The sequence below is a fragment of the Thermochaetoides thermophila genome (genome assembly GCF_000221225.1).
Source record: "Thermochaetoides thermophila DSM 1495 unplaced genomic scaffold scf7180000011822, whole genome shotgun sequence".
NCBI classification, from domain to species: Eukaryota; Fungi; Ascomycota; class Sordariomycetes; order Sordariales; family Chaetomiaceae; genus Thermochaetoides; species Thermochaetoides thermophila.
The window spans coordinates 1,689,523-1,713,722 of NW_006383038.1; the positions used below are offsets into that span (position 1 = coordinate 1,689,523).

The following is a 24,200-nucleotide window of genomic DNA, read 5'->3' on the forward strand; positions in this document are numbered from 1 at the left end:
CTATGCTCGTGACCTTCAAGACCGATCACATGTCTAACCGCTTGGTAGAGGTAATAACCTTGTTAAATGAACTCCTAGAATGGTGCTTACCTATTGATTGTTGCATATACCACACAATATAGATGACCTGCTCAATGTCACGCACAATTCATCACGCAACAAATACCGTAGTATTGTGAAGGACTGGATGTTCAAGAGTAAGGGTGCTTCAAACTCTCCACAGCATAATGATGTTTCAAATCAAGTCATCGCCTACTACCCGCCTTAATTTTCAAAGTGAAGGAGATTCTCCGCAGGATGCCATGTCAGTTACATAGCTGGTGTGCAGAAAGCACGCCCATGGAGGGCATGTTGACACCCTAACCCACACTGGCAGTTAAGATGGCATCAGAGGATGTAGGTGGAGGAAGTGTGGCTGATAGATGATAAAAAGGCAACTTAAACCACGGTAAAGAAACTTGGGCAGCTATGCAACAACAAGGCAAGTAAGTTGAAAGCTCAGTTTAAGGATCAGGATCAGTTAAAAAAATGCATGGGACTTAAGACCGTTTCGTTGCCCTAACCCACCGAGCCATTTGAGAATCGCACAAGAGAGCAGAACTACACAGTACCTCGGACATAGACCTCATAACGTGGGACATCTGTCACTTAATAGTTCTGGCAACGGCTGTCAGAAAGTAGCATTCGTTAACATATAGCTGGCATGGCGGATAAGACCTGGAGAATAGGTAGTGTCACCACAGAAGTGTGCCCTTGCATCAGTACGGGAACACCCTCTCTCCATGCATTTGCCAAGGGCGATCAAGTCTCTTCATTGCGGGGTCGAACCAAACTGCTGGGTGTTTTCATCTATCTTTGCAAAAGGTTGACTACACTGTAGGCAGTCAAGACTCTGAACCTCGAGAGTTGGGGTCCACAAAGTGTAGGAAATGCTTGCCAAACAAGGGACAATGTTTCAGCAACAGATAAGACTTACCATAAGAAGCACTCTAAGCACGTGTAGACAGGCAAGGAGGTCATGTAGGATGGAATACCGAATGCCGGTATCTGGGACCTGGGGTTCGGCGTTGAGAGGTCCTGTTCTGGAGATAACCTGCGGGATGTCACTTAGATCCAGACTCCGAAAGACGGGAAGACAAACAACGAAACAAGCTCAGCGGCGTCCTGAATTGTGCCGAGGTATATGTACCACGTAATCTAGCTGTACAAGTACAGTACTGCAGCAAGGTGTTTGTGCTGTGCAGCAATTTCCTGAGAGGCGAGGTCGAGAATGTAGCTAGGAACTTGCATACTCGTAGAAGTCGGTGGCATGGAAGGCGGGTAAAACGGGACGCAGGCTCGCAGAGTTGGATCGTGAATGACAGCGGGGCTGATGGAAGTCATTGGCCCTTGACAGGCGAATTCAGTCACTCGATCGCCCCAGCCTTGTCCGTCCTGGGGAAACGGAACTGACAAATCGAGCATGATTGGAAATTTATGGCCAAAAGGATGAAGAGAGCAGGGGAAAAAGCGTTTTTTTGAGTTTCAGTTGATCTCGTCGAAAGATTGAACCGCGAGTCTTTTGGGATGGTAGGTACGTACCCATCCACCGGCTGAGGGATGCCATGCCGCGCTGTGACGCAGACCAGAGGCTCTAGCGTCTGCGCCCCAACCGCCTGTGACCGAGAAGGGATCGCCAAGACCAACCCTCGCTGCCAAGAGATAAGAAATCGACGGCCCCACAACTCGCTAGCGGCAGCGACCAAGCCATACTCGGGGCTGCATCCAGATCCAATAGTCCTCCCCTCCTTTCACTGATAAGAACATCAAAGGAGCGACCATGAAGAGATACCTGCCAGCAGCAACATCTGAGCGTTTTCAATAATTATCTGGATAGATTGCGGAGTTTTTGTATGATGAAAACCCAGAGAGGCTTGAACTGGGAAATCAGCCTGGTAGGTCTGTTATCGGGAGCCATCCCAATGATCGGTCAAATTACAGCCAAGAATTTTGCGTCCCACCTGCAAGGCACCACTTGACCAATCTGGGACTTCCCCAGAAACTTTATCCTACCGAGAGGCCCACATCCAAACCCCAACCCATCCGTTTTCTGAGATGCGATCTGTCAGTGTTGGTATCTCGATGGATTGGTCTGCGAGCAGATGATTACGAAAACCGATTTCAATCAGTGTGACATGGCGATCAGGAATCAGGATTTGGCACCCACAAGTTTCCATAGGCTTACTTTTCTCCGAACCCAACTTGCGATGCATGTCTCAGCATGCGCGATACCTCACCCACCTAAGCATGCCGGCCTTCCGCTCCCGCAGTCGCGCAACGGATGGTACCCCCACCAATAGACCCCAGTCACCCTCCATCACCAGCTTGTTCATGTCTCTTATCAGTGGGCCACAGCTTGGCAGTGCCCAAGATGGATGAGAAATGCGCCTGCAGCTGATAATGAATGTGTCGAGGGAGAGAGCGTTCTTATCAGTCAGGAGCTCGTTCCCGGCAACCTGGGACGGGAGAATCGGCTGGGAGGGGGAGCTTCTGGTCTGCTGTAGCCTGCCGATATATTAATATCCTGACTCTGTCGATCCTACACGGGATTTGACCGCGATCCTGTTTCTCTCCCTCGTCTCCTCTTCAGCAGTTCATCTTACCTCTGCCTGCGGCTCTGTTTGTAGAGGATTCCTGCAAATCTGGAGTTTGATATCAGGGTGCAAGTGACACGGCGACATCCAGCCCTGTTGACCATTATCTTCAACCATGTCGTCCGGCACGCCTGAGGAGTACACTGGGGTGACGGGGGTCGCCGATCAGGGCGTCAACCCAATGCTCGATGACCCGAACAAGTACTATTCGGTATGATTCTTCCGAGCTGAAGCATCGGCCAACCGGCGCCGTGCTGACTTGACACCACAGAACGGTGATTTTGCTTGGATTCTCACCTGCTCGGCACTCGTCCTGCTCATGGTTCCGGGTGTTGGCTTTTTCTACAGCGGCCTGGCCCGCCGCAAGTCGGCGTTGTCCCTCATCTTCCTGACATTGATATCGATATCCGTCGTGGGATTTCAGTGGTTCTTCTGGGGCTACTCCCTCACCTTCGCTCCCAATGGCAGCTCTTATATTGGAAACCTCGACAACATTGGCTTGAGAAAGGTCCTTGCTCAGCCTAGTGTTGGCAGCTCTGCGCTTCCCGAGATCCTGTTCTGCCTGTACCAGGGCATGTTCGCCGCTATCACGTCAGTAGCGCTCCAGCAACATTCCCTAACTTTCGAACTCGATTCAGTACTGACATCGTATCTAGCCCGGCTCTCGCCATTGGCGGTGCTGCTGATCGTGCCCGTGTGTGGCCCGTGATCGTTTTCTTCTTTGTTTGGGCTACTATCGTTTATGACCCCCTTGCCTACTGGACCTGGAACCCAAATGGCTGGTCCTTTAAATTGGGCGGCCTCGATTTCGCTGGTGGTACTCCCGTCCACATTAGCTCCGGTGCTGCCGCTCTTGCCTACGCTCTCATGTTGGGGAAGAGGACTGGCTACAACAAAGTGAACGGCCTGCCATACCGTCCCCACAATGTTACGCATGTCATCTTGGGTACGGCTTTCCTTTGGGTCGGCTGGTTCGGCTTCAACGGCGGCAGTGCTCTTGCTGCCAATGTGCGCGCCGCCATGGCTTGCGTGGTGACCCACATTTCTGCATGCGTCGCTGGCTTTACCTGGTGCTTGCTCGACTATCGCCTTGAGAAGAAGTTCAGCGCCGTTGGCTTTTGCAGCGGTGTGATTGCTGGTCTTGTCGCAATTACCCCTGCTGCTGGTTTCGTCACCCCATGGGCTGCTGTTATCTTTGGTGTGGTCGGCGGTATTTGCTGCAATTTTGCCACCAAGATCAAGTTCCTTGTTGGTATTGACGAACCGCTTGATGTTTTTGCTGAGCACGGCGTTGGCGGTATTGTCGGAAACCTCCTCACGGGCATTTTCGCTACGTAAGTTTCCTACCACATACTTGAAGTCTTGTATAGCAACACCCACTAACCTGGCCAAAGTGACTACATGGCTGCTCTTGATGGCAGCGGTCCCACGGGCACGATTGAGGGTGGCTGGGTCAACGGCCATTGGATCCAGTTCGCGTATCAGCTTGCTGACTCGGTCGCCGGCTTTGCTTATGCTTTTGGCATGACTTGCATCATCCTCTCCCTCATGAACCTCATTCCTGGCCTTTCTATCCGTGTTAGCGCCGAGGAGGAAGATCTTGGCTTGGACGATACTCAGCTCGGCGAGTTTGCCTACGACTATGTTGAAATTTCTCGCGTCGTCGGCGGCGATGCTCCCAGCTCTGCCCCTAGCATTAAGGGCGGCAAGACCGAACTTCCCGCTTAAAGAGGCCTGGAGAGATTTGGAAGAAATATGAGAATACGATTCCGATGTCATGAGAGAAGATGGGAAAGCGAAGTTTGGATACCTCGTACAATCGTTTTGAAAAATTCCTAGGCTGGTTTTATTTCTTGATACCTCTTGCAGTGTTTGTCATTATCTACCTATAACCTAGTCTTATAATCAGTGACTTTACCGCATTACGTTGAATCTTGGTCTTCAATTGTGAAGAGAAAATTTAGCGTCACGTAACATGCCGCAATGTGTAAAATAGCCCCAGTTGCATGCCATTGAATGATGCTTTTGAAGGGAACTGGATGCTGATGTGGAGCTAGGCGGATGCTTCTAGATCTTGCTCTGTGCCAAAAGTAATGCGAACTGGGAGGCTCAAACTGACGAGCTCAGGATCACTCAGATGTTTAATCTGATCACTCTAATTCTATGAATGAGAGCTGCGCTCGTCCAACTGAGCCAAGCTCCCTCTGGTATATTTATTACCAGCATGACCTGGTTTCAAATTTGAGTGTGATTGTCCTTGCACCACTTTATCTCCCATAGTTGCACTGTCAATGGCAATTGACTTAAGTTGCCCTGCTGAGTAGGTGCTACCAAAGGCAGCGCGCACGTACAGAGCAGGCTGTAGTTATAAGATTGGTGGATTCCCCACCTATGGCTTCTTGTATTTGGATTCTCTCAATGAATATTACAACCCGCTAAAAAAAAGAGAATGTCTAAAAAGCCCCGCTGTTGTTGGTGTGCTGCTTGTAAATTTCCTCACCAGGTCAGTGGCTTTCCATATATCTTCCTCTGGACACTTAGAGGGACATTGCACAAAGGGGGCTTAAGGCCCTCTGGCAAAAAGCCCGGGCCTCTCAATGTGGTAGCCTAGATGATGTCTACAGTAGAACCCTGGTTTTGTTTGCTTCTGGTAAAAAGCCCTTGTGGTGGCTTGCGGAGAGGGAGCAGTATTATCCCACGCCAAGAGATGCCTAGTGCCTTATGGGCAGCCCAGCGCTGCAGCAACCATCGAACCAACAGGTTGCCGTGGAGCAAGGGTTACGCCGGCCCATGTCACCCTGGATGCATTTCCGCCCCATGTTCCTGCAGCCATGATTCCATATGAAAAGAATCCTTGCAGAATGATAGATGTAGGAAACAGGTCTGTCTCCCAACTGACCTGCGGATATGTATCTAGGCAGGTGACCGGGGGCTCAAATTCCCAGTTTCAGCCTGAGAGCTTTCGCTGTAAGTTTAGCGCATCATTGGACCTTGAGTTATGTCGAACTCACTGGTTTTTGATGACGTGGTTAATAACATTTCAATTCCGTCAGGAGTTGCATTTTCATAAGACACCCACATGGAAAGGGCATCCACGCATAATGTAATCGGAAGAGTTGATGAAACACCGATGACATCCGAGTGAGATCCTGGACGGACCTTCGATCGGTGCCCTTCTATCCGTTGAAGCTCAGAAGCCAATGGGCGCAATCAGAAGCAACCTGAGAAGAAACCTGTAGGGTTTGTTACATGCCCTGTCCCTACATACACATAAGTATGGTGGGAACGCTAATGTATGTAAGATTTGCCGTTGTGCTTCCGAACCATTAGGTAGCCATCAACTAGTCATTAGTGCTGACCTTTTCATTTGGAGCAGCGAGGTACTTATACTACGTAGTAGTATTACTTTTTTGGCTCCCAACCACTTCCCGCTACCGTTGACGGCCTTGTTTAAATTCAGGATGAGCCGAAAGGTTATCTCTTACCTGCCCAGCATCAGTTGTGCGGCTGCCTGGAACTTCTTGCTATATGTTAAATGGTGCGTCAGATCTCGCACGACAAGATGCGTTTTGCGGTGGCATTGTCGTTCTTTTGTACACTCGATCTTACAGTCGGCTTGTCTCTTAGACAGAACCCACTAGTCGCAAAATGTCTTTGCGTAAGTGATCGCGCGATTATCTCTCAAGCCCCTAAATACGAATCTAAGGTAAACAAATAGAGAATGAGAGCTAACAAGAGTATCTTGCTTCCTCAAAAGATTCCAGGCGACCATTGCTGGCCAAATCGTGATCAGTGGGAGTTATTCAACAGAACGCTCGGTAGAGGAAAGCTCATCAGAACAAGTCCAATCGCCGAATCCTGCTATGATGGACCACGGAAGGACCTCGAGCAATGCTCCTATGTGAATCAAATGTGGCCAGACCAGGACTTTCAGACCAGCAATCCTATTGGCCGCCCTTACCCTTACAACATCACATGCGCTCCCGTGAACTACGCCGCTGGGGAGGAGCCTTTGAGCTGCACTCTAGGCTCGCTGCCCGTGTATGCGGTAAACGCAACTACAAGAAAGGACATTTCATTAACCCTCGAGTTTGCCAAGAAACATAACATTCGTCTTGTCGTTGCGAGTACTGGACACGACTTGCTTGGCCGGTCTGACGGATACGGTGGCCTGGAGCTATGGCTTCGCTATTACCGAAATGGCATCTACTTCCACAGGACGTTCAGATCCTCGACAGGGTGCAGAGCTTCTAATTGGACTGGAAGCTCAATACACATCGATGGCGCCTTCCAATGGCGTGATGTATACAAGGTTGCTAAGGATAATAATGTCATTGCTGTTGGTGGTGGCGCCCTTTCTCCTGGGGCTATTGGCGGTTGGCCCTCCGGTGGTGGGCACGGCCCCGCTACACACAACTTCGGCATGGGTGCTGATCAAATCCTCGAAGCTGAGATCATGCTTGCTGACGGCAAGATCGTCACGGCGAACCATTGCCATTTTAGGGACTTGTTCCGAGCCATCCGTGGTGGTGGCCCTGGGTATGGCATTGTCCTCAGTCAGCGCATTAAGGTATATCCTAACGTTGGTGCTGTGACTGCTCATCGTTTGGCCTTCTTCCCGCTGAATGAAACAGCTGAGAACAAAGATCTCCTGGATGCCATTACCGTTCTTCACCAGCAACTGCCTCAATTGAGTTCAAATGGCGTTGCCGGGTATGGGTTTTGGTTCCGGAACTTCCCAGGTCAATTCATCGGCTCTGCCCACTCTGGATACTCACATGGTTTTTGGACGATCGGCAAGACCAAGCCCGAAGCTGAAGCGGCCCTCGCCCCTTTGCTAAACGCCCTCGAACCATTCAAAGACAGGATTTTTATCTCGTCGACCTTTACCGAGTACTCAGACTACTGGTCATTCTATTATGCGGAGTCCGGGCTTTATGACCCCACAGGCTCAACTTCTATTCTCACTTCTCGCCTAATCACTCCAGAGGCTGTCGCAGACTATGACAAGCTGCGCGCTACCATCGAAATTGTGGCCGGTAGCCCGGATGAGGTCGTATCCAACGTCATTCTCCTGGTGTCTGGTGGCCAGGTGTTCCAAGACGCAGATGACTCGTCGTCTGGGTTGAACCCTGCGTGGCGGCGGGCCCCTTTTGTGATGGTGGTTGGTCAAGGGATCCCAAAGATGGCGCCTAATCTAAATCAGATCCGCGAGTATGTTCAGTATCAGGTCACTCATGTCAAAGGGGCTGCTCTGAAGCAGCTGGCCCCTGACACGGCTGGATACATGAACGAGGGAGACAGCAACGACCCCGACTACATAGAGGCTTTCTATGGCTCCAACTACGCCGGCCACCTGGCTGCCAAGAAGAAGTACGACCCGGAAGGCATTTTTTACTGCCGAACTTGCGTTGGTGCGGAAGATTGGATTGACCGTCCTGATGGCCCTTTGTGTCGTAAGCGACGGAACTAAGGTTGCGAAACTTCCTCACCTACGCTGGGCCTTAATGGGGATTAGACATGCGGATTATTTTCCAACAAGCGTATCATTCCAAGTAGTGCATCACAAACATTACATTCCTTTGCCTGTGTTAATGTTGGTTTAAGGTCTTATTAAGCTTGATCTGTGATGCGGACTTTCTTGGGTAGTACTCTGCCGGCATTCTTCCCTCTGATGCGTCGTCGCGCTAATAGTTGCTCCCTGTCCATACAACCGATTATCTATAATACAGCGAGATGAGCGTGAAGAGAATGTGTCGGGATTCAGCTCCTCGCTTCTCAAGTTGTACATTTAAGTGACATAGTGCCAAATGGCCAGGAAGAGAGGTTTTTTCTTCCTGCTCAGTCTGTAACTGCACATGGAACTTCAGATATATTGGATATCTGAGATGATATCGTCGAACTTAGTAGTGTCGTGCAGCCGTGTCATGTGAAAGTCTCCCCTCGCTTGTCACAAAAGCATCGTGTGGCTTGATCAGTAACGGACACTTGAGGTCATCTCCGTTGAGGTTGGTTTAAGGTTTAGCTCGAACCCGTTGCGGTGGGGTCCAAGCATGCCGCAGTGAGAATAATAGGTAGGTATGGATATGGCGTATGATGTGACGTGCAGTGTGGCGCTGGTGGCTGGTACATCAGTTACTGCTTACCAAGCCTCCCTGGTTCTATCGGTAGTGCAAGACTTCGAGACTAGGGGTTGGCCAACGAACCACAGCTCAACCACAAAGCAATCATTTTCAGAGCAATAAAGTAATAGAATTGGATAGAGAAATCATTTATTATCAAGATAACTAGTTTTTAACCCATAGACGATGATTGGGAGCAAGAAAATTGTGGTTTACACTGTAAGGCTGACCAGGACCCCTGGCCAAAGTTTCTCACAATCAAGCAAAGGGTGAACTAAAGGTCGGGTCAGCCGCCACAACGACGGAGCGCAAAGGGACACGGAACAAGTACGCATTGTGCAGATGTTTTATACTCAACAATTTTTACCCCTATCGCGAATTTGCTTAGAACATTTCGTTTTGTCACCCTGTGGATATGCATACCCAGGACAACAAGTCACGGATCACAAAAGCGATCAGGAGCTTTAAGAGTCAAGACCCCAAGTGGTCGGCAAGCTTCTTGAGCTACATGCTGTTGAGCCGAAGGGCAAGGCCGATTTCCGAAGCAACACAGTCTATGTTCATCTCTCCACACGGAGTAGGAGAACCTGCCCCAGGTATCCCAGGCATCTGTGAGTCTATGCCTGCCTTCCGGGTTTCTTTACCAAACCACCTGTTGATAAGTCCGTCTTGAGCGTCAACGATCCTCATAAACACAGAACGTAGAAGTGCAAACATCATACAAGTTGCTATCTGCACAGAACCTCCTCTTTAAGTCTTTCATGCAACTTGCACCCAAGTAATGACGAATTTCATGAACTTGACGACAATGATGACTGGACAACACCTGACATCGAGCGCCGCGATCGGCGGCTGACGTGTTCGGGAGCTCCACGTCGCAAGCGGCAGGCCGCAACCGCAGTTCGTACCTTATCGCCGCAGTAATGGCGGGGTTTTCAGAAATCTACTTGTACAATTAGAACATGACCCTCGCTGCTGGATCCTGGTCGGTGGTGTTTCCTCAGTCTCATCCTTTCCCCTTCAGTGCCCATTGTGTAAACAGCCCAGCAGAAGGGAGTGAATGTGTGAAAACGGGGGGAACTCTCATTGCACTCGGTGCTTACACAGTTGTACAACTACATCAAGACTACATCAAACAGAACTAAGGGCCAGGTGTACACATCCCAATCTGCTGTTATTCTCTTGACTTTTCCTCGGCGAATAAATCAGCCAGCATCCACTCAACTGCGTTCGGCAAGCCGGTTCTGTCGTGTTCGGCCCCGTTGTGTGACCCACATTGTCTATCAACCCGGCACTGAAGTCTGCAAGGGCAATCACGGGCTCCGGATACCGCCATCGGGAGCGCCATACTATGGCCAAGCCGAACAACACTCCAGTTCCTTCGGAATTACCAGTCTCTCCTATGACCCTACAATCACACATTGCCTCGCGAGCTTCCCCATCAGCTAACGGTTCATTCGAGAGAAATTTGGCTCTGAGTGCTGCTTCAAAGCCTAAGAAACCCATTGTCCTCCACATTGGGGACCCCATTAAGTACAATCCTGGAACATATGCCACGTTCAGTCAGGAATTTGAGGTCATACGTCCTAGCACTCCAGAACGAGAACGTCCAGAGTTCATTCGAGCCCTGAAAGAGCGCCGATGGGGTGACTTCAGCGCCATATTCCGGCCTTTCTGGGGAACTGGTGGCGAAATGGGAAAATGGGATGCCGAGCTCATCGATCTATTGCCTGACTCAGTGAAGGTGTTTGCCAGCGCCGGCGCAGGTTTCGATTGGGCCGATACCAAACTTCTTGGGGAGAAAGGTAAGCTGGTTGCACCAATACATCTCTCCATCTATCCTATCTCTCTACCCACCAGACAAAGGAGAGTACCAAGAACAACTGCTGACCATGGCAGGCATCATATACTGCAACTCTGGGTTGGCTGCTGCCGAAGCTGTCGCAGACTTCGCTGTAACAATGATAATCTCAACGTTTAGACACCTTCCATGGTGTATGGGTGCAGCAACCTTCATTTCCTCCTCTCCTCATTCTCCTGCGCGCGAGGAGGTCTTCCGTGCCTGTCATACTCATGCGACAGCTGCAAGCCACAACCCTCGGGGACATACGTTAGGCCTCATCGGTTTCGGCAATATTGGTCAGCACATTGCTGCTAAGATGGGAAACCCTGCCTTTGGCATGCATATCGCATATCATGACCTCGAACGCAAGCCGGCTGCTGTTGAAGCCCAATTACGAGCAGTATTCTATCCAGACTTGCCAAGTCTGCTCCGGGTCTCCGATTGTGTCGTTCTTTGTACTCCTGCCTCGCCAGATAATACGCCCCTCATCACAGCTTCTATGCTGCAGCATCTACGTCCTGGTTCTCGCTTTGTCAATGTTGCTCGCGGTTCCCTTGTTGACGAAGAAGCACTAGCTGATGCTCTGGAAGCAGGAACAATCAGCGCAGCTGCTTTGGACGTACACGCTGATGAGCCACGCGTCAACAACCGCTTGGTTCGCATGGCTACACAGGTTTATTGCCATGATACTGGGCATCCCCGCCCCGGAAGGGTCATGTTGACATGCCACAATGCTGGCGGCACTATTGAGACGCATATTGGGTTCGAGGAACTAAGCATGAGAAACATAATGGATGTGCTGAGAGGGGGAAATGGAATAACCCCTGTGAATCTAAAGCATTTCAAGCCGAAGCCTGTCATTTGCGATGATTATAAAAATGAACTTAGTTAGACTACAGAACTGCTGTTGAGATACGTCTCGCACGTAGCAGAGTCAGCGCAACTCATAGCCTGAGCTATACGAGCAATTGGTGAGCAGACCGAGCGGAAGAAAGAGAACAGGATACATGAATTGACCTACGTGGTTGGTTTTCAAGCCATTAACGCGCGTTTGGGCCCATCCACGTATTATCCACGTATTGTTTTCACCGTGGTAGCTATTCCGGGTGAAATGTAACAAGTGTCTTTCGATAGCGCAAAAAATTGGGTATCTCAAACTCTGGAGCCTCTGTTGGCTTTGGAGTCCAGCCACTTTCTGGACAAGCAGCAAGGTATTATTTCTCCTGCGGTTGCTATTTACTGGCTGGTGCCATACCTAAAGCTGGTATGACTAGATGCTCTCCCTTTGCTAACGGGGCCAATGAAAGTGAGAGCAAGAGTAGCATTAACGACATAGTGAATTAGTTAGCCTACTTGTGAAGTGTAGTATTAAGATCTGTGTTGCACGAGTTAAAAATTGTAGAGGCGCCCTTTACAGTGATGCTTAGCAGTTCGGGAAATTACTTGAGACGGGAAGAACCGAAAGATATCCGTTGCTACCCAATTGCATCCAAAATTCTTTTCTAAATCTAGTTCTTGAAGATCAGCAGTTAATTGACACCTCAGGACACCTTCTGTCAAAGCAAATACCTACCATCCAGTTCCTTTTACTAGACTGGAAACATTATTCGGACCAGGTAGGCTGCAGACTTGTCGCCTACCTGCATAATCCGCTGCACATGTACTTATACTCACTATATCAGGCTGATAGCCCGATGGAAAATGCGAGACTATGGGTATCCTACACAACGACGAAATCCTTGAGCGGGAAACAAGTCTGTAAGAGGGGACGTCGCGCGAATCGCGACATCAACTTTGCCAAGGCAATTGAGCACTGACCATTTCATTCATGATATTCAACATCTAAATGCCATTACCTTATCGGTTACCAGCAACTTGACCAATCCAGATTACGGGAGCGCAAATATCATACGGATTCTTGCCATGTCACTCGAACAGCCCGGCATGCAGTTACCGGTATTCCCGCAACAATCGCGGATATCGATTAAAGCACAATGGGTCAAGGAGGAAACCCACCAACATTGGATTTGCAACCAATTCAAAATCGATAACAGAAGTGTTTGAAAGTTTATTAGGGCTTACGAACTTCTAAGGCCTACAATTTGGGTCTTGGCTAACAACTATTTAGTTGGTGCGGATCCAGCAAAAACTATTGCACTTATTGATGGTAACCTTTTAGCGGGCCGTTGTATGCATCTCGGCAGTCGACTACCTAAGTAACGCCAAGATTGTGGTCGCCAAAGCCCTGCGATGTTGAACTCGGCCCAATCCATACCTAGTCCGTTTGTTCGAGACCTTAGGGCTTTCGCCTGTGTTGACCAAAATCCATTACAGCGTCCACTCCCCATGTTGACGACGACAGCGTTGCTAGTGAAAACACGCCTTTCCTGGCACACCTTTTAGAGGGCTCAGACAGCTATGGTAATGTGCCTGTTTGTGATATTCTCTAGCTTTGTCTTGCCTTTGCTCTCCTAAGCGCAGAGGACTTAACAACCGTAGGCTGTTATCATAGCTGTCAATATTCCGTTGCCCTTGTCGGGCTATACTCCAAAATGCGGCTCATTGATTTGCTTTGCAAACTCTTTGGGCCCCTATTCATTGCCTTGCTGCCGAGTTTCCAGAAAACTGGCTATTCTTACCAATTTTATGAAGAACCTCGCATCCATTGCCGTTGAGTGCTTTGTGATAGCACGGGTGTAGAGGGAGGTCCCAGAGCTACAGGAGCCTAAATAATCTCGTCAGCTCCCTTCCAACTTAGGGCGAGCTACAGTCTCTGCAATCGTTGAGCGTGAGATAGAGAGCGATGAATCAACAATTGCCACTTCCTCCCAACAAAAAGCCTCTTTATCTAAAAAGAATAGTGTTTGACTTCAAGATTTATATGTAACGCCGAGCCTTCCTCCCATCCTTTGCGGGCGTTCTCCTCTATCTCACTGTCTTGAGCTTCGCGGGCCAAATGGTAGCATATTTGCTTGCAGCAGGTGTTACGACTGATCAGGTTTGTATAGCGAGAACTCTAAGCGTCGTTTTTTTCGAGGTGCTGGCCACCTGGGCAACTCCCTGGCTCATTGGCAGGGTCGGTCCTGCGAGAGCTGGCTCGTGGATGAGTAGCTGGTAAGCTTCTTCACTGGCTACCGGCACCACAATGTTTTGGATATCTGACTTGCACCCCGCCATCGCAGCTAGCGGCTTAGCTGGAGAATCGATGCTCAGCCGTTTAAGACTCTGCGGGTTTGACCTCTATGTCCAGATCATCGTCCGGGAGGTATGCTCTGGTCCCTCCTGACCAAACATGGTAACTGATCTGACTGATCATTGCCGTTGGAATGTCGAGGAGGACAGTCACGGTGTTTCCTCATCTATTGAGGCTGCTTAGCTAAATCTCTTTGAGATCCTGTCTTTTGCTTCTATCATCGTTTTCTCCAAGCATTCCAAGCTCAAGTGTCCGGGCGTTACCTCAATCAGGACATTGACTTCAGTTTGGGGCGTTTAAACGTTGTCTACATCTGAAGTGGATGTTTCTTACACTTGGACGGCCTGGCAACATTTTTGAGAAATAGTAAAGGCCAAGAGAGGGGAAAGGATTAGGACATATGCCGAATTACATCGCAAGCTGATATCTAAACGCAGTTCTCTTCTTTTTAGCCATCTATTGCCGCTCGCTGATACGAGTATACTTGCCAGAGGATGCGAAAACGATCACCAACATCGGAAGATCGTTTCTGTCTGCAGCGGGGCAAACGAGTATGGTAGCCGAGAGAGGTCACTGCCCAAAATGTCAAAAAAGTTGTAGAACCACAACATTTTGGGACTAATACACGCACAGCTTGCACTCAATCTATTACGGAGCTGTTTTCATATCACGTATATATAAAAGAACGTAGGGCAGATTTCTATAGAGGCCCGTTAAGCCCTGGAGTTATACCTTCTTCACTTAAACTCCATTGACTTTATTTTACTCTTTCGTTTCTGAAGTTTGCTTGCTTTACAGGTGTTCACTCTCAGTCATCCAAGTCAGGGTCAGGATTAGAAACAGTGCGAGGAGTACCGCTCCATCTCTTCGCAAGGGATACCGGCACTAGGGTTAGTGTAAGCGGCTTGACCAAGCAAATGACTACTAATCAACCAAGAATTATATTGATTATATACTGAAATATTTTTCTAATGGTTTTAATACCCAATTACTACTTCTTTATTAAGTTCTATAAGGGTGATATCGGTATTCATATTGTTGCGTTCGAGAGCTGGGCAGGACCACCGGGATATGCTATTAATTCTGATCTGGAGCTCACAGTTGAGACACCAATTTTGGACGGTGACCTCTCGGCCACTATACGCGGGGGAAGGAGAACGCGATCGCCCGAAGCTTGTGAGAATGGGGTAACCGTAAGGGCTCTTGATCACCAACATGGATATCGCCATTTTGTCGCGATGGCATCGACAAGGTAGGTAGCCCCCCGAGTCCCCGCTTGGATAAAGTTTGGTTCGTCAAACTCTTGGAAGTAATAAAAGTCCAGTTCACAATCCTCGCCAACTTGTTCATATCACCAGCTTTGCGGCCAGAAGGGCGTAGCTCGTGACGAGCGAACGCCTGTGCTGCTCATCACAAGCGTTTTCCGTCATCGACTCTCGAGCATGGGAACTTGGCAAGGAGTTACTTCTTCGACAGCCAGCTGATAATTGACTAGATTTGGTTGAACTTGAGTATTTACAACAAAACACATCCCACCTCCATGATGAGACTCGTGCTCCTGACAAACGCTTTCCCAGTCCAACTGGGCTCTGCTGAAGCCTGCGACCATTCAGTCCCTAACCCGTCCGGATGCAGCTACCATGCCATGGCCGCCAACAACACCAACGGCACGATCTGTGTGCACGGCGACTGTCCCTCTACGGGTCGGCTGGACGACGTTTGGGTGTTTGACGTTACCTCGCAGACCTGGACCGAGCTGCCGGCCGCGCCACCCCCGGCTCGTGGTGACCTTCGCTTGCCGTTATCGGCGAGAAGCTGTATTGCATGCACGGGTACGACGGCAAGCGAGAGCAAGGCAGCGCGGTCGACGTCCTGGATCCGGTTTCTCGTACATGGTCGACCATCAAGTGTGAGCTGGATGGCGTGCATAGACTGGAACCACGGAGTGTGTCGGTGTTGGTAGCCGTTAAGATCAAGGGAATGGCATGCTGGTGACAATTTTTGGAGAACGAGACATCAGCTCCCTTGGGTCATGCTGAGGCGGAGAAAGATACTGTGTGATGTGTGGGCCTTCGATGCTGAGAGTGGGGTATGGACAAAAGTTGAGCGAGCTGGCTGACAGCTTGTTGCCAGGGGCTGACTCGATTGTCGTTGATGATAGTGAACACGCTCTCATTGTCCGTAGCGGTTGGTAGAAGATAACGCACGCCAGCCGGATATGCGGGAATTGCATCTTGAGCGATACTATGGGGTTGAGGAGATTCAGATCTGCAACTCTTAAAAGCTGTTTCATGCTTTCTTCGAACCCAAATCACAAGGCTCGGCGGTTGGAAGATATGCTTTGCATACAACCCTATCCCTTGACCTTTCTGCTTCCTGGAAGTGGAGCATTTTGTTCACACCAAATTGGCGCATCAGAGTTCCAGACCAGAACAGAAGCTAAAAAGCCGGGGAGCCGTTGCGGTTGCATTCACAGTAAAACCTTTAGGCAAAAGACAGCGTTTTATCAATTCCCTGAAAAACTAATTCGGCCAGTCTTAGCAGCTGGCACATGCTTTCTGACAGCTTGAGTAGTCTTGGGAACGACAACTACCCCTCTAACCCCTCTACATCAGAAGCTTCGGTTCCGCGCTGCACGCCATGGCGGACCCTTGTCGAATTGTCGTCTTTGCCAGCGGTAATGGGTCTAATTTTCAGGCGCTCATCGACGCCGTCAAAGATGGTCGAATCCCAAATTCCAAGATCATTCGTCTCATTGTGAATCGGGCGAAGGCATACGCAACCACACGCGCAGACAACGCTGGTATTCCGTGGGAGTACTTCAATCTCATCTCTCATGGCTTCCAGGCGAAAGGAGAACAGGACCCCGTCAAGATACAGGAGGCCCGCAACAAATATGACGCTGCACTTGCCGAGAAGCTGCTGAAGGGCGACTACAAACCTGAGCTCGTCATTCTGGCTGGCTGGATGTATGTGTTTGGAAAGGCTTTCCTCGATCCACTGGAGGCTGCCGGTATCAAGATCATCAACCTCCACCCAGCGCTGCCAGGTATGATGGCTATGGTCAAATATTTGGTGGTTTTGTCACTAACATGTTACAGGGAAATATGATGGCGCCGGTGCCATTGAGAGGGCGTATCAAGACTTCAAGGCGGGCAGGCTCGAAAACAATCGCACTGGCATCATGGTTCACTACGTCATCGACCAAGTGGACAGGGGTGAGCCTATCCTGGTGAGGGAGATTGAGTGTCGGGAGGATGAGGACTTGCACCAACTTGAGGAACGGATTCATAAGAATGAGCATGAGCTCATCGTGGAGGCGGCGGCGCTGGTGGTGAAGCAAATACTTGAGCAGCGCAGCAGGCAATAAAGTCATAAGTTCAGATAGTTAGCATTTGACCTCTCTTTAACAAGGTATGAATGACTAAGTATGGGAGAATGAGCTTGGAACGTAACACGATACCAAAAATCTCAAGACCATTGTAGAGGCATTTGCTAACCATCCGGCAGTTGTCATCAGGGCAATCGAAGTTCTTGGCTCAAGAAGTCACTTGTTCAACAATTGTGCGTCGTATTAAGCCCGTATAAAACACCCGGGTCGCAATACAGCCACGAATTGATCCAAAGGCTTCCCGTAAGATACCTGAGCACATTTCCCAAATCATTGTTGTCTGGATTCCCGAGCTGTCTGTTACCACATGCCGTCCATCCAGGACCTGTTTGCATGCTCCCGCGCCCCAGCAGCGATCTGGTGTGGGTACCCGTCATCAGTAGTCCCTCCAGCAGGCAGCAACCCCTCCAGCCGCAAAGCTCCAGGGCTAGTGGATGCCAAGCAACCTGGAGCCTGTTCTATCAAGCAACAAGCCACGGACTCTGCCTGCCATTCTCAACGCTTGTGCAGCTGGTGCCTGGATTAGTTCCTCCATTTCAATTATTTAGGGTTAAGATTTAAACTAATCGAGGTTTCCATCCCGTCTCCTGACTTCTCTCTTATCAGACAACTCGTTTCCAAAAGCACCTGCTTCCCAACATCAAAATAGGGCCTTCAACCAATACCTCAACCCCTAGACGTGTTCGGCAGCATTGACAATGATGCCATCTTCTCACACAGTCGCAGCCGCTGCGGTCGACGCGAAGAAAGCCAGCCCCCCAAGTAATGCATGTCTTGCTCGATTGCCCCCAGAAGTGCTCCTTCGCATTACTTGGCATCTTTCAACAAAAGACCTGGGAAGCATGAGGCTTACATGCAGAGCCATCGAGAGGAACCTTTTTCATTCATTTTCACATGAGTTTTTCCGCAAGAAGCAGTTCATGGTCTACTCTGAGAGCCTACAGGCTCTGTTCGATATTTCCAAACATCCGATTCTTTCTCAGGTTCTGAAGCATGTCATTATCGGCACCGACCGGCTAGTCGCGCCAATTGCCCATGGTTGGAGCTCTCGAGTTCAGGAGTTGACGCAAAACGAAGTTCGTCGATTGCACCAAGCCTTGGGAGATCAGATGCACCTGGTTTCCACAGGTGCCTTGAAGGAGATACTTGTGGAGGTTTTTTCGAACCTGCCCAACCTCGAGACTGTTGAGATTCGGGATTTCGAATCGCCAAGCCGCAGACGTGATGGTTCAAGCGCAAAATGGACAAGCTACTTTGCCAAAACTCTCCAAGAGCAGATCGGAAGGAAAGTTTTGCTCACGCGAGATCCAAGTGAAGAGCTTGATCCTTATCCATCACAGCTTTTCACCACAGTGATAGCTGCCCTCGCTACGTCGAACGCACGACCAAACAGTCTTGAAGTTGGTTTAAGGTTTTGCCGCCGTCAATGGGGGCTTCAGGACGCCGCCTTCTTCGTCTCGCCGCGGATTGAATCTTCCGCTACCCCAATGCTTGCGGGGCTTAAAAAGCTGCACTTAACTTTGGTCTTCCCAGATGATTATCGCATGAAGCCCTTACTACTTCAAAAGTTTTTGTTGTATGTTCCAAACATTACCTGGTTACGCCTTAACTTCGTCGGGCATGGTCGAAGTGCTTGGACTCGAATCGAAGAATTCTTGGTATGGCTGGGCGAAACGTCAGATGACGAGCAGGCTCTCGGCAGTTCGCCAACTCCAGATCTCGTTCGCTTCCCTTATCTTGAGCAACTAGACTTCGGGACGATCTCTGTAAAAGCGGGAATCCTCTTGAAGCTTCTCTCAAAGTTTTCATCTACCATGCGCACTCTATCCCTACGAAGAGTAGGACTGATGACAGAAAGCAGTGAGGAATGGGACCGTGGAGTTCACCCTTGGGCAGGTTTTTTAAAGGAATTGTTGAAGGTGGTTGGACCACGGTTCCAGTCACTGAACATATCATATCCGGCGTGGAACCTCTCTTCTATATCCAGCCGGCGGCTGGTGTTTCGTTCCGCAGATCAAAACCTCGAGAAGCTGGAACAGCATATCCTAGCCAATGATCACATGTCTCTCGAGAAGGCTGTGCAAGAAGCCATTGACAGCCTTCATCTCAAGAAATGTATGTATATCTTTTCTTATGAAAGAGAGTCGTTTAACTAACTACTGTTGAAGCATCATCATGGCGATCTGCGGACGAAGAAGAAGGGGAAGAGGGGGGGGAGGAGGATGAGGAAGATGAAGATGAGGATAATGACGAGGATGGGGAAGAAGCGGAATCAGAAAATAGCGACGATGTGGATGAAGAGTAATTGATGGAATTTAGCCGCATGCCCTGTCTTTGAGAGCACTGCAAGCTTTACCTATTGACTTGGTCTTGATATATTTCGATTTCTTCTGGCCCATCTACTTCTTGTCAGCCTGTATTAGTTTCACAATATACCTGCATCACTTCAGATAACTTTAAAATTACGGTCTTGTGTTCAAGATGCTGCTCACATACGAAGCATTGGCGGGAACATTGTCAGAGAAAGGGTTTTTATATCGCGTTAGCAAGAAGGTCGAAAGTGATCTGGCAGTAGATCTTTGAAAACTCTCGCGCTTTTGGAAGAAAACCAAGACCGTAGTCCATTACGTCCTAGATGTGTATGATGATGGTGCACGTTGACTTTCCAAAAATTCAACGTACGCAGGCTTGGCTAGTTTGAATACAGCCATCGTTTAGGATAGGCCTAGAGCGTCATGGATGGTTGTCGAAGATGTGTGCTTGTATGATGACATCTAGACTCTAAAACTGAAGAACAATGCCAGTAGCTTACGATACTATTACTTATGCAGTTTGCTTTTGTGACAATCTTGATAGAATTTGTCATGAGACCGGTTGTATTCTGTCTACTAATGTCATGCTGGTACGACATTGCATCCTATCAGCAAGAATTGTAAGGCAGCCTCTGGACGAGGAGAACTGTAAGGCAAATCTTTGGCCTAAATGTAGCGGCTGTCATGAATCTACCAAGTTGTCCCAGTGTGCTGGTCGTCTCACTTCCACCAAGTTCTTGAGGCGCTATCCCTCATACAATAACTTTCAAAATCATTGGATCCGCTGCTTCTATGTTTCCGTTCTGATCGTCCCCTCTGTCACAATAAACATCATCATAAGCAAAGGCGTATCCTTTCACATCCAAGTTACATTCATGCACGATTCTCGCATAGTGGTTACACAGGTCTCCCCAATAAATTGTATGCTTTCCGGGTGGGTACTCACCAATGTCGTCGTGAACCATACACCCGCGTTGGAAAGCGGCTGCGAGATGAGAAATAATGGCGTTTTGGGTTGGGAAAGAGCTTGTTGAAAAAGGACCAGTAGAACACGACAAGATATCCTCGGCTGTTGAACGGCGAAATGGTTCATTGGCAATGAGGACGTTGTTACGAGAGATATCCACTGAGCCGTGAACAGTCTCTGTAATGGACTGGGTGTTGACACGAAGGTGTCTCCCAACTATCACTGTGATAAAAGAGTCAGGCCCACGGTCAAGAAGGGGTAGGCGGAAGCGATAATAGGAAGTTACGATGAGAATTTGGTCGAGAATTACTTTCCAAGTAGTATTGATGAGTGGCTCAAAGTATCCCGAAAAGCTGGCACCGACCGCAGTGCCCGTGGGTTAGGTTCAAGGCAGGGAGAAAGATGACATGTTTCGGGAACAGAGAGATAAGTTTATCCCAGGGCCAGTGGTCTATTGCTGCTTGAGCACGCAGCCAAGCACAAACCTTGTCCAAGCCATCAGATGGCATGCCGAACACATGCTGCGATCCATCACTGTGGGTGTGCAGACCAAGTGCGATGGTAGGCGAGGGACAAAGTCAACATGGCTGATATTGGCAAAAAGCTGGACCGAGTTAAGAGTGAGCTCGCAGAAAGCAAAGTCAATATTGATGTTTACGTCGGTTTGGTTAAGAACGGATGGCTCAACAAGAGCAGCATCACCACTTGGTCCTCCAAGGTTTCTCACACAAGTAAGTTCTTGATCACTGCTGAACCAAATGCGAGCATTTATTTTTGCGAGATAGTGACAGTTATTGTGTGTCCAGTGGGGCCAAGTGAAATTGCGCAGTCTTCAGCGAGTAGCTGCAGGATATGACCAGGACCATGGCTCGAAGAAAAATGAAACTTGTTGTCAGCCTTGACGAAGACACGTGCCATTCCATGCTGGAGAGCAAGTCCTGTGATGAAAGCGAATAACCTGTTCGACTCTGACCTGTTGACAAACCGTAGTGCCAGAGAATCTGGGATGCCCGAGGGTAATCGTATTGGCCGCTTTTTGTCAAATGGGATACTCGTGCTTCATGATGGGTTGAGTAGAAGAGTTGCTTGCTCTGGAGTTGAGTACGCCTGGACAGGAGGTCGAGGTCGTAGCTGACGTCAGCCCAGCGTCGGCAACTCCTGGTTGTGGAGCCGTTGCACAGTGTATATACAAAATCACTCCTTGTTTGCTCGACTAGTTCTAGTCTTTGGACCTTGTAGGTCCTAGGTACTTTACAACCCCACTGTTGTTGCGGACCATACCTACCTTACTTGTACGGTAAATGAATCGGAGGTGTCTGGTAGCCATTGCTTCACCCAACGCGTGCCAAATATGACCCAGTGTGTATGGGTTGATAGACTGTATGTACGGAAAACTGTGTGGGGTAATCGTGGGCACTAAAGTTGCCGAACGGTTACTGTACCCGGTCGAAGCGAGGAAATGGTCAACTGCACATAAACACAGTGTCCAGGGGCGGACTTAGAAATCGGGGCTTAAAGCCCTGATCTCCTCAACGTAAGTATGTTTAACATGGGGCATCTGGAGATAGCATTAATGTTCTTCATCTGACGTTTGGGGATTTATGTCCAAACTCCGTTTTGTAGGTGCGATGCTCCCAGAGTACCTCGCGGTAATAATATCCACAGAGCCACCATGACTTGAAATAAACTTAAAACGCCAGCCATTCTCTGTTGTGTATTGATTGACTACCTTATGTAGCATCATCGTCACAGGTCTGTGGAACCCTCCGCCTGCGTAGCCCAACCTCCAAGCCCAAAGGCTTACGCAAGAATCCTTCGCGCGTCTCCATGTAATCCTGCCGCAGGTACACATCATATCTCCTTGCCCAGGTAGCCACGATCAACTTCATTTCCATCTCAGCTACATTCCTCCCCACGCATGCCCTTGGCCCATAGCTAAATGGGATGAACGCGTTCTTCTGCCTTGACGTCAGCCTGAACCACCGCTCCGGATTGAACTCATTCGCATCCTCGCCCCAAATCTCCTTCGAATGATGGATCGAATAAGTAGGAACGCTGAGAACTGTCCCTGGAGGGAAGTAATAATCCTTGTACCGCAGGCCTTTTTCGGCATCGGGGGGATCTGCCTGGGCAGACCAATTCCCGAAGTGGAGTGGAAGCGCAGGGTCTCATTGACGACGGCTGACAAGTACGGCAAGTCGCGGACCATCTCGAAGGTAGGTACATCAATGTCTGCAGGAAGCTTGGCATCCAACTCCTCCTGGAGCTTTTTCAGGACACCAGGAGTTCGCACAACATAGTAGAGCAGAGCGCAGGATGAGTTGGAGGTGGTGTCGCTGCCAGCAATCAGCTGAGTCAACGCCTCGGCAGTCAGTTCCTCCCGACCCAAAGGGTTACCCTTCTCATCCCGTCCTTCCATCAGGCGCTGGAGAAGATCCTTGCGGTGAGTAGGTGGAGGATTTTCCAGGCGTGCTTTAACTCGAGCGACGGCAATACCAGCCAAATTATCGACAGCTTCAAGGCCCTTGCTGAAGAAAGGATCTGGGAAATACTTGGCTAAAGGCCTGAGCCACGGCATGATCCCAAGCGTGGCAGATACCTCGCCGCGGCGGTTGAGAATTTCGATAGCAGGAGCATAAATGGGCTGGCTCTCTGGAGACGCACGAACCTCCGCCATGTCGGCGCCAGAAGAGAGCATGCCAAACGGGGCACCAAAGGCCAGGTCACCGATGACGTCGAATGCAAGGTAGTTGAACCAGTTGAGGATATCAAGATGTGCTGCACCATCAGGATTGCTTGAGCGGGCAATCATACTGTCAAGCTGCCGCACAAAAAGCTCAAGGTTGCTATGGATATATGGCTCAAACTGCAGTACCGACTTGGCAGAGAAGGTATGAGAGACTATCTTGCGCTTGCGTGTGTGCTCCGCCCTATCTCGTGTGTTGAAGAGACCGCGCTGAATGCTGACGAAAGCATCATAAAAGTCACTGCAGCTTCTATGTCAGTGGAACGGTGCGTTTCCCCTCGGGACTTGTCAAGAGAAGAGCCTACGATTTTAGGTAGCCATTGCCATGACCATAGATTAGCTGGATAGCCTCGTCGTCTGAAATGCTCACATGGTTGGGCTGAATCCGGACAACCGGCCCAAGTTTCTGATGAAGTTTGTGTACTGTCTCATAGCGATTTCCCCGGCGGCATACAAGGAGAAGCCACAGGTTTGTGAACTGTGCTGGAAAGGGGGCCGGGATGCGCAGGAGGTGTCGGTAAGTTACAAAGTAAGGATACAAGTAGTAAAACACTAGACAGACCAGCAACACGACTGGCGCCCAAGGCGATACGATGAAGTTGATGATGGCCATCGTAGTCGGGCAAGGTGTGACTTGAGCAGCGGCCAATGATCAATTGTGAAGACCACGGGCGAGCGACCTGGCTTATTATATACTGAGAATTGATGCGATTCACACCAAGAGGGTCGGGCAGCCGAAGGCATGGTCCCGTGCCCATACTCTTTCTTTGCCTCATGGCAGCTGGACACATGCCCAGCAGCTGGGCACCGTAAAGCGGTCTAAACAGCCTACATTCTTCTCATGGTACTCCAGCTCGATGGGAGCATACTGCGGAGGAGTGTCGACGTGGAAGGGTTGGTGTCTCATCCGACGTTGGTGCCCCACGCTAAACCGCAGACTTCGCAAGGACCAGGATGCCGGCTTAACTTCTTGGCTGACGGGTAGTGCTCTTT

At 49.6% G+C, this 24,200-nt stretch overlaps 6 protein-coding genes across 6 annotated transcripts; 5 read left to right on the forward strand and 1 right to left on the reverse strand.

Moving 5' to 3' along the window:
- Positions 1-2,748: 2,748 nt before the first annotated feature.
- On the forward strand, positions 2,749-4,361 carry CTHT_0069030 (putative ammonium transporter protein; the record flags this gene model as incomplete). Its single annotated transcript, XM_006697123.1, has 4 exons — positions 2,749-2,844; positions 2,905-3,224; positions 3,290-3,967; positions 4,028-4,361. 4 exons carry the CDS (start codon positions 2,749-2,751, stop codon positions 4,359-4,361), a joined length of 1,428 nt encoding a protein of 475 aa, XP_006697186.1.
- Positions 4,362-6,281: 1,920 nt separating this feature from the next.
- Positions 6,282-8,106, forward strand: CTHT_0069040 (uncharacterized protein; the record flags this gene model as incomplete). The annotated part of the gene is made up of 2 exons (XM_006697124.1): positions 6,282-6,291; positions 6,398-8,106. The coding sequence occupies 2 exons, from the start codon at positions 6,282-6,284 to the stop codon at positions 8,104-8,106; spliced, it is 1,719 nt and encodes a 572-aa protein (XP_006697187.1).
- A 2,000-nt stretch (positions 8,107-10,106) lies between these two features.
- Positions 10,107-11,490, forward strand: CTHT_0069050 (uncharacterized protein; the record flags this gene model as incomplete). Its single annotated transcript, XM_006697125.1, has 2 exons — positions 10,107-10,560; positions 10,655-11,490. The coding sequence occupies 2 exons, from the start codon at positions 10,107-10,109 to the stop codon at positions 11,488-11,490; spliced, it is 1,290 nt and encodes a 429-aa protein (XP_006697188.1).
- A 3,946-nt stretch (positions 11,491-15,436) lies between these two features.
- CTHT_0069060 (phosphoribosylglycinamide formyltransferase-like protein) lies at positions 15,437-17,161 on the forward strand (the record flags this gene model as incomplete). Its single annotated transcript, XM_006697126.1, has 3 exons — positions 15,437-15,654; positions 16,407-16,840; positions 16,893-17,161. The coding sequence occupies 3 exons, from the start codon at positions 15,437-15,439 to the stop codon at positions 17,159-17,161; spliced, it is 921 nt and encodes a 306-aa protein (XP_006697189.1).
- Positions 17,162-18,996: 1,835 nt separating this feature from the next.
- On the forward strand, positions 18,997-19,487 carry CTHT_0069070 (uncharacterized protein; the record flags this gene model as incomplete). Its single annotated transcript, XM_006697127.1, has 3 exons — positions 18,997-19,042; positions 19,196-19,297; positions 19,351-19,487. 3 exons carry the CDS (start codon positions 18,997-18,999, stop codon positions 19,485-19,487), a joined length of 285 nt encoding a protein of 94 aa, XP_006697190.1.
- A 2,943-nt stretch (positions 19,488-22,430) lies between these two features.
- CTHT_0069080 (benzoate 4-monooxygenase-like protein) lies at positions 22,431-23,273 on the reverse strand (the record flags this gene model as incomplete). Its single annotated transcript, XM_006697128.1, has 1 exon — positions 22,431-23,273. One exon carries the CDS (start codon positions 23,271-23,273, stop codon positions 22,431-22,433), a length of 843 nt encoding a protein of 280 aa, XP_006697191.1.
- Positions 23,274-24,200: the final 927 nt, after the last annotated feature.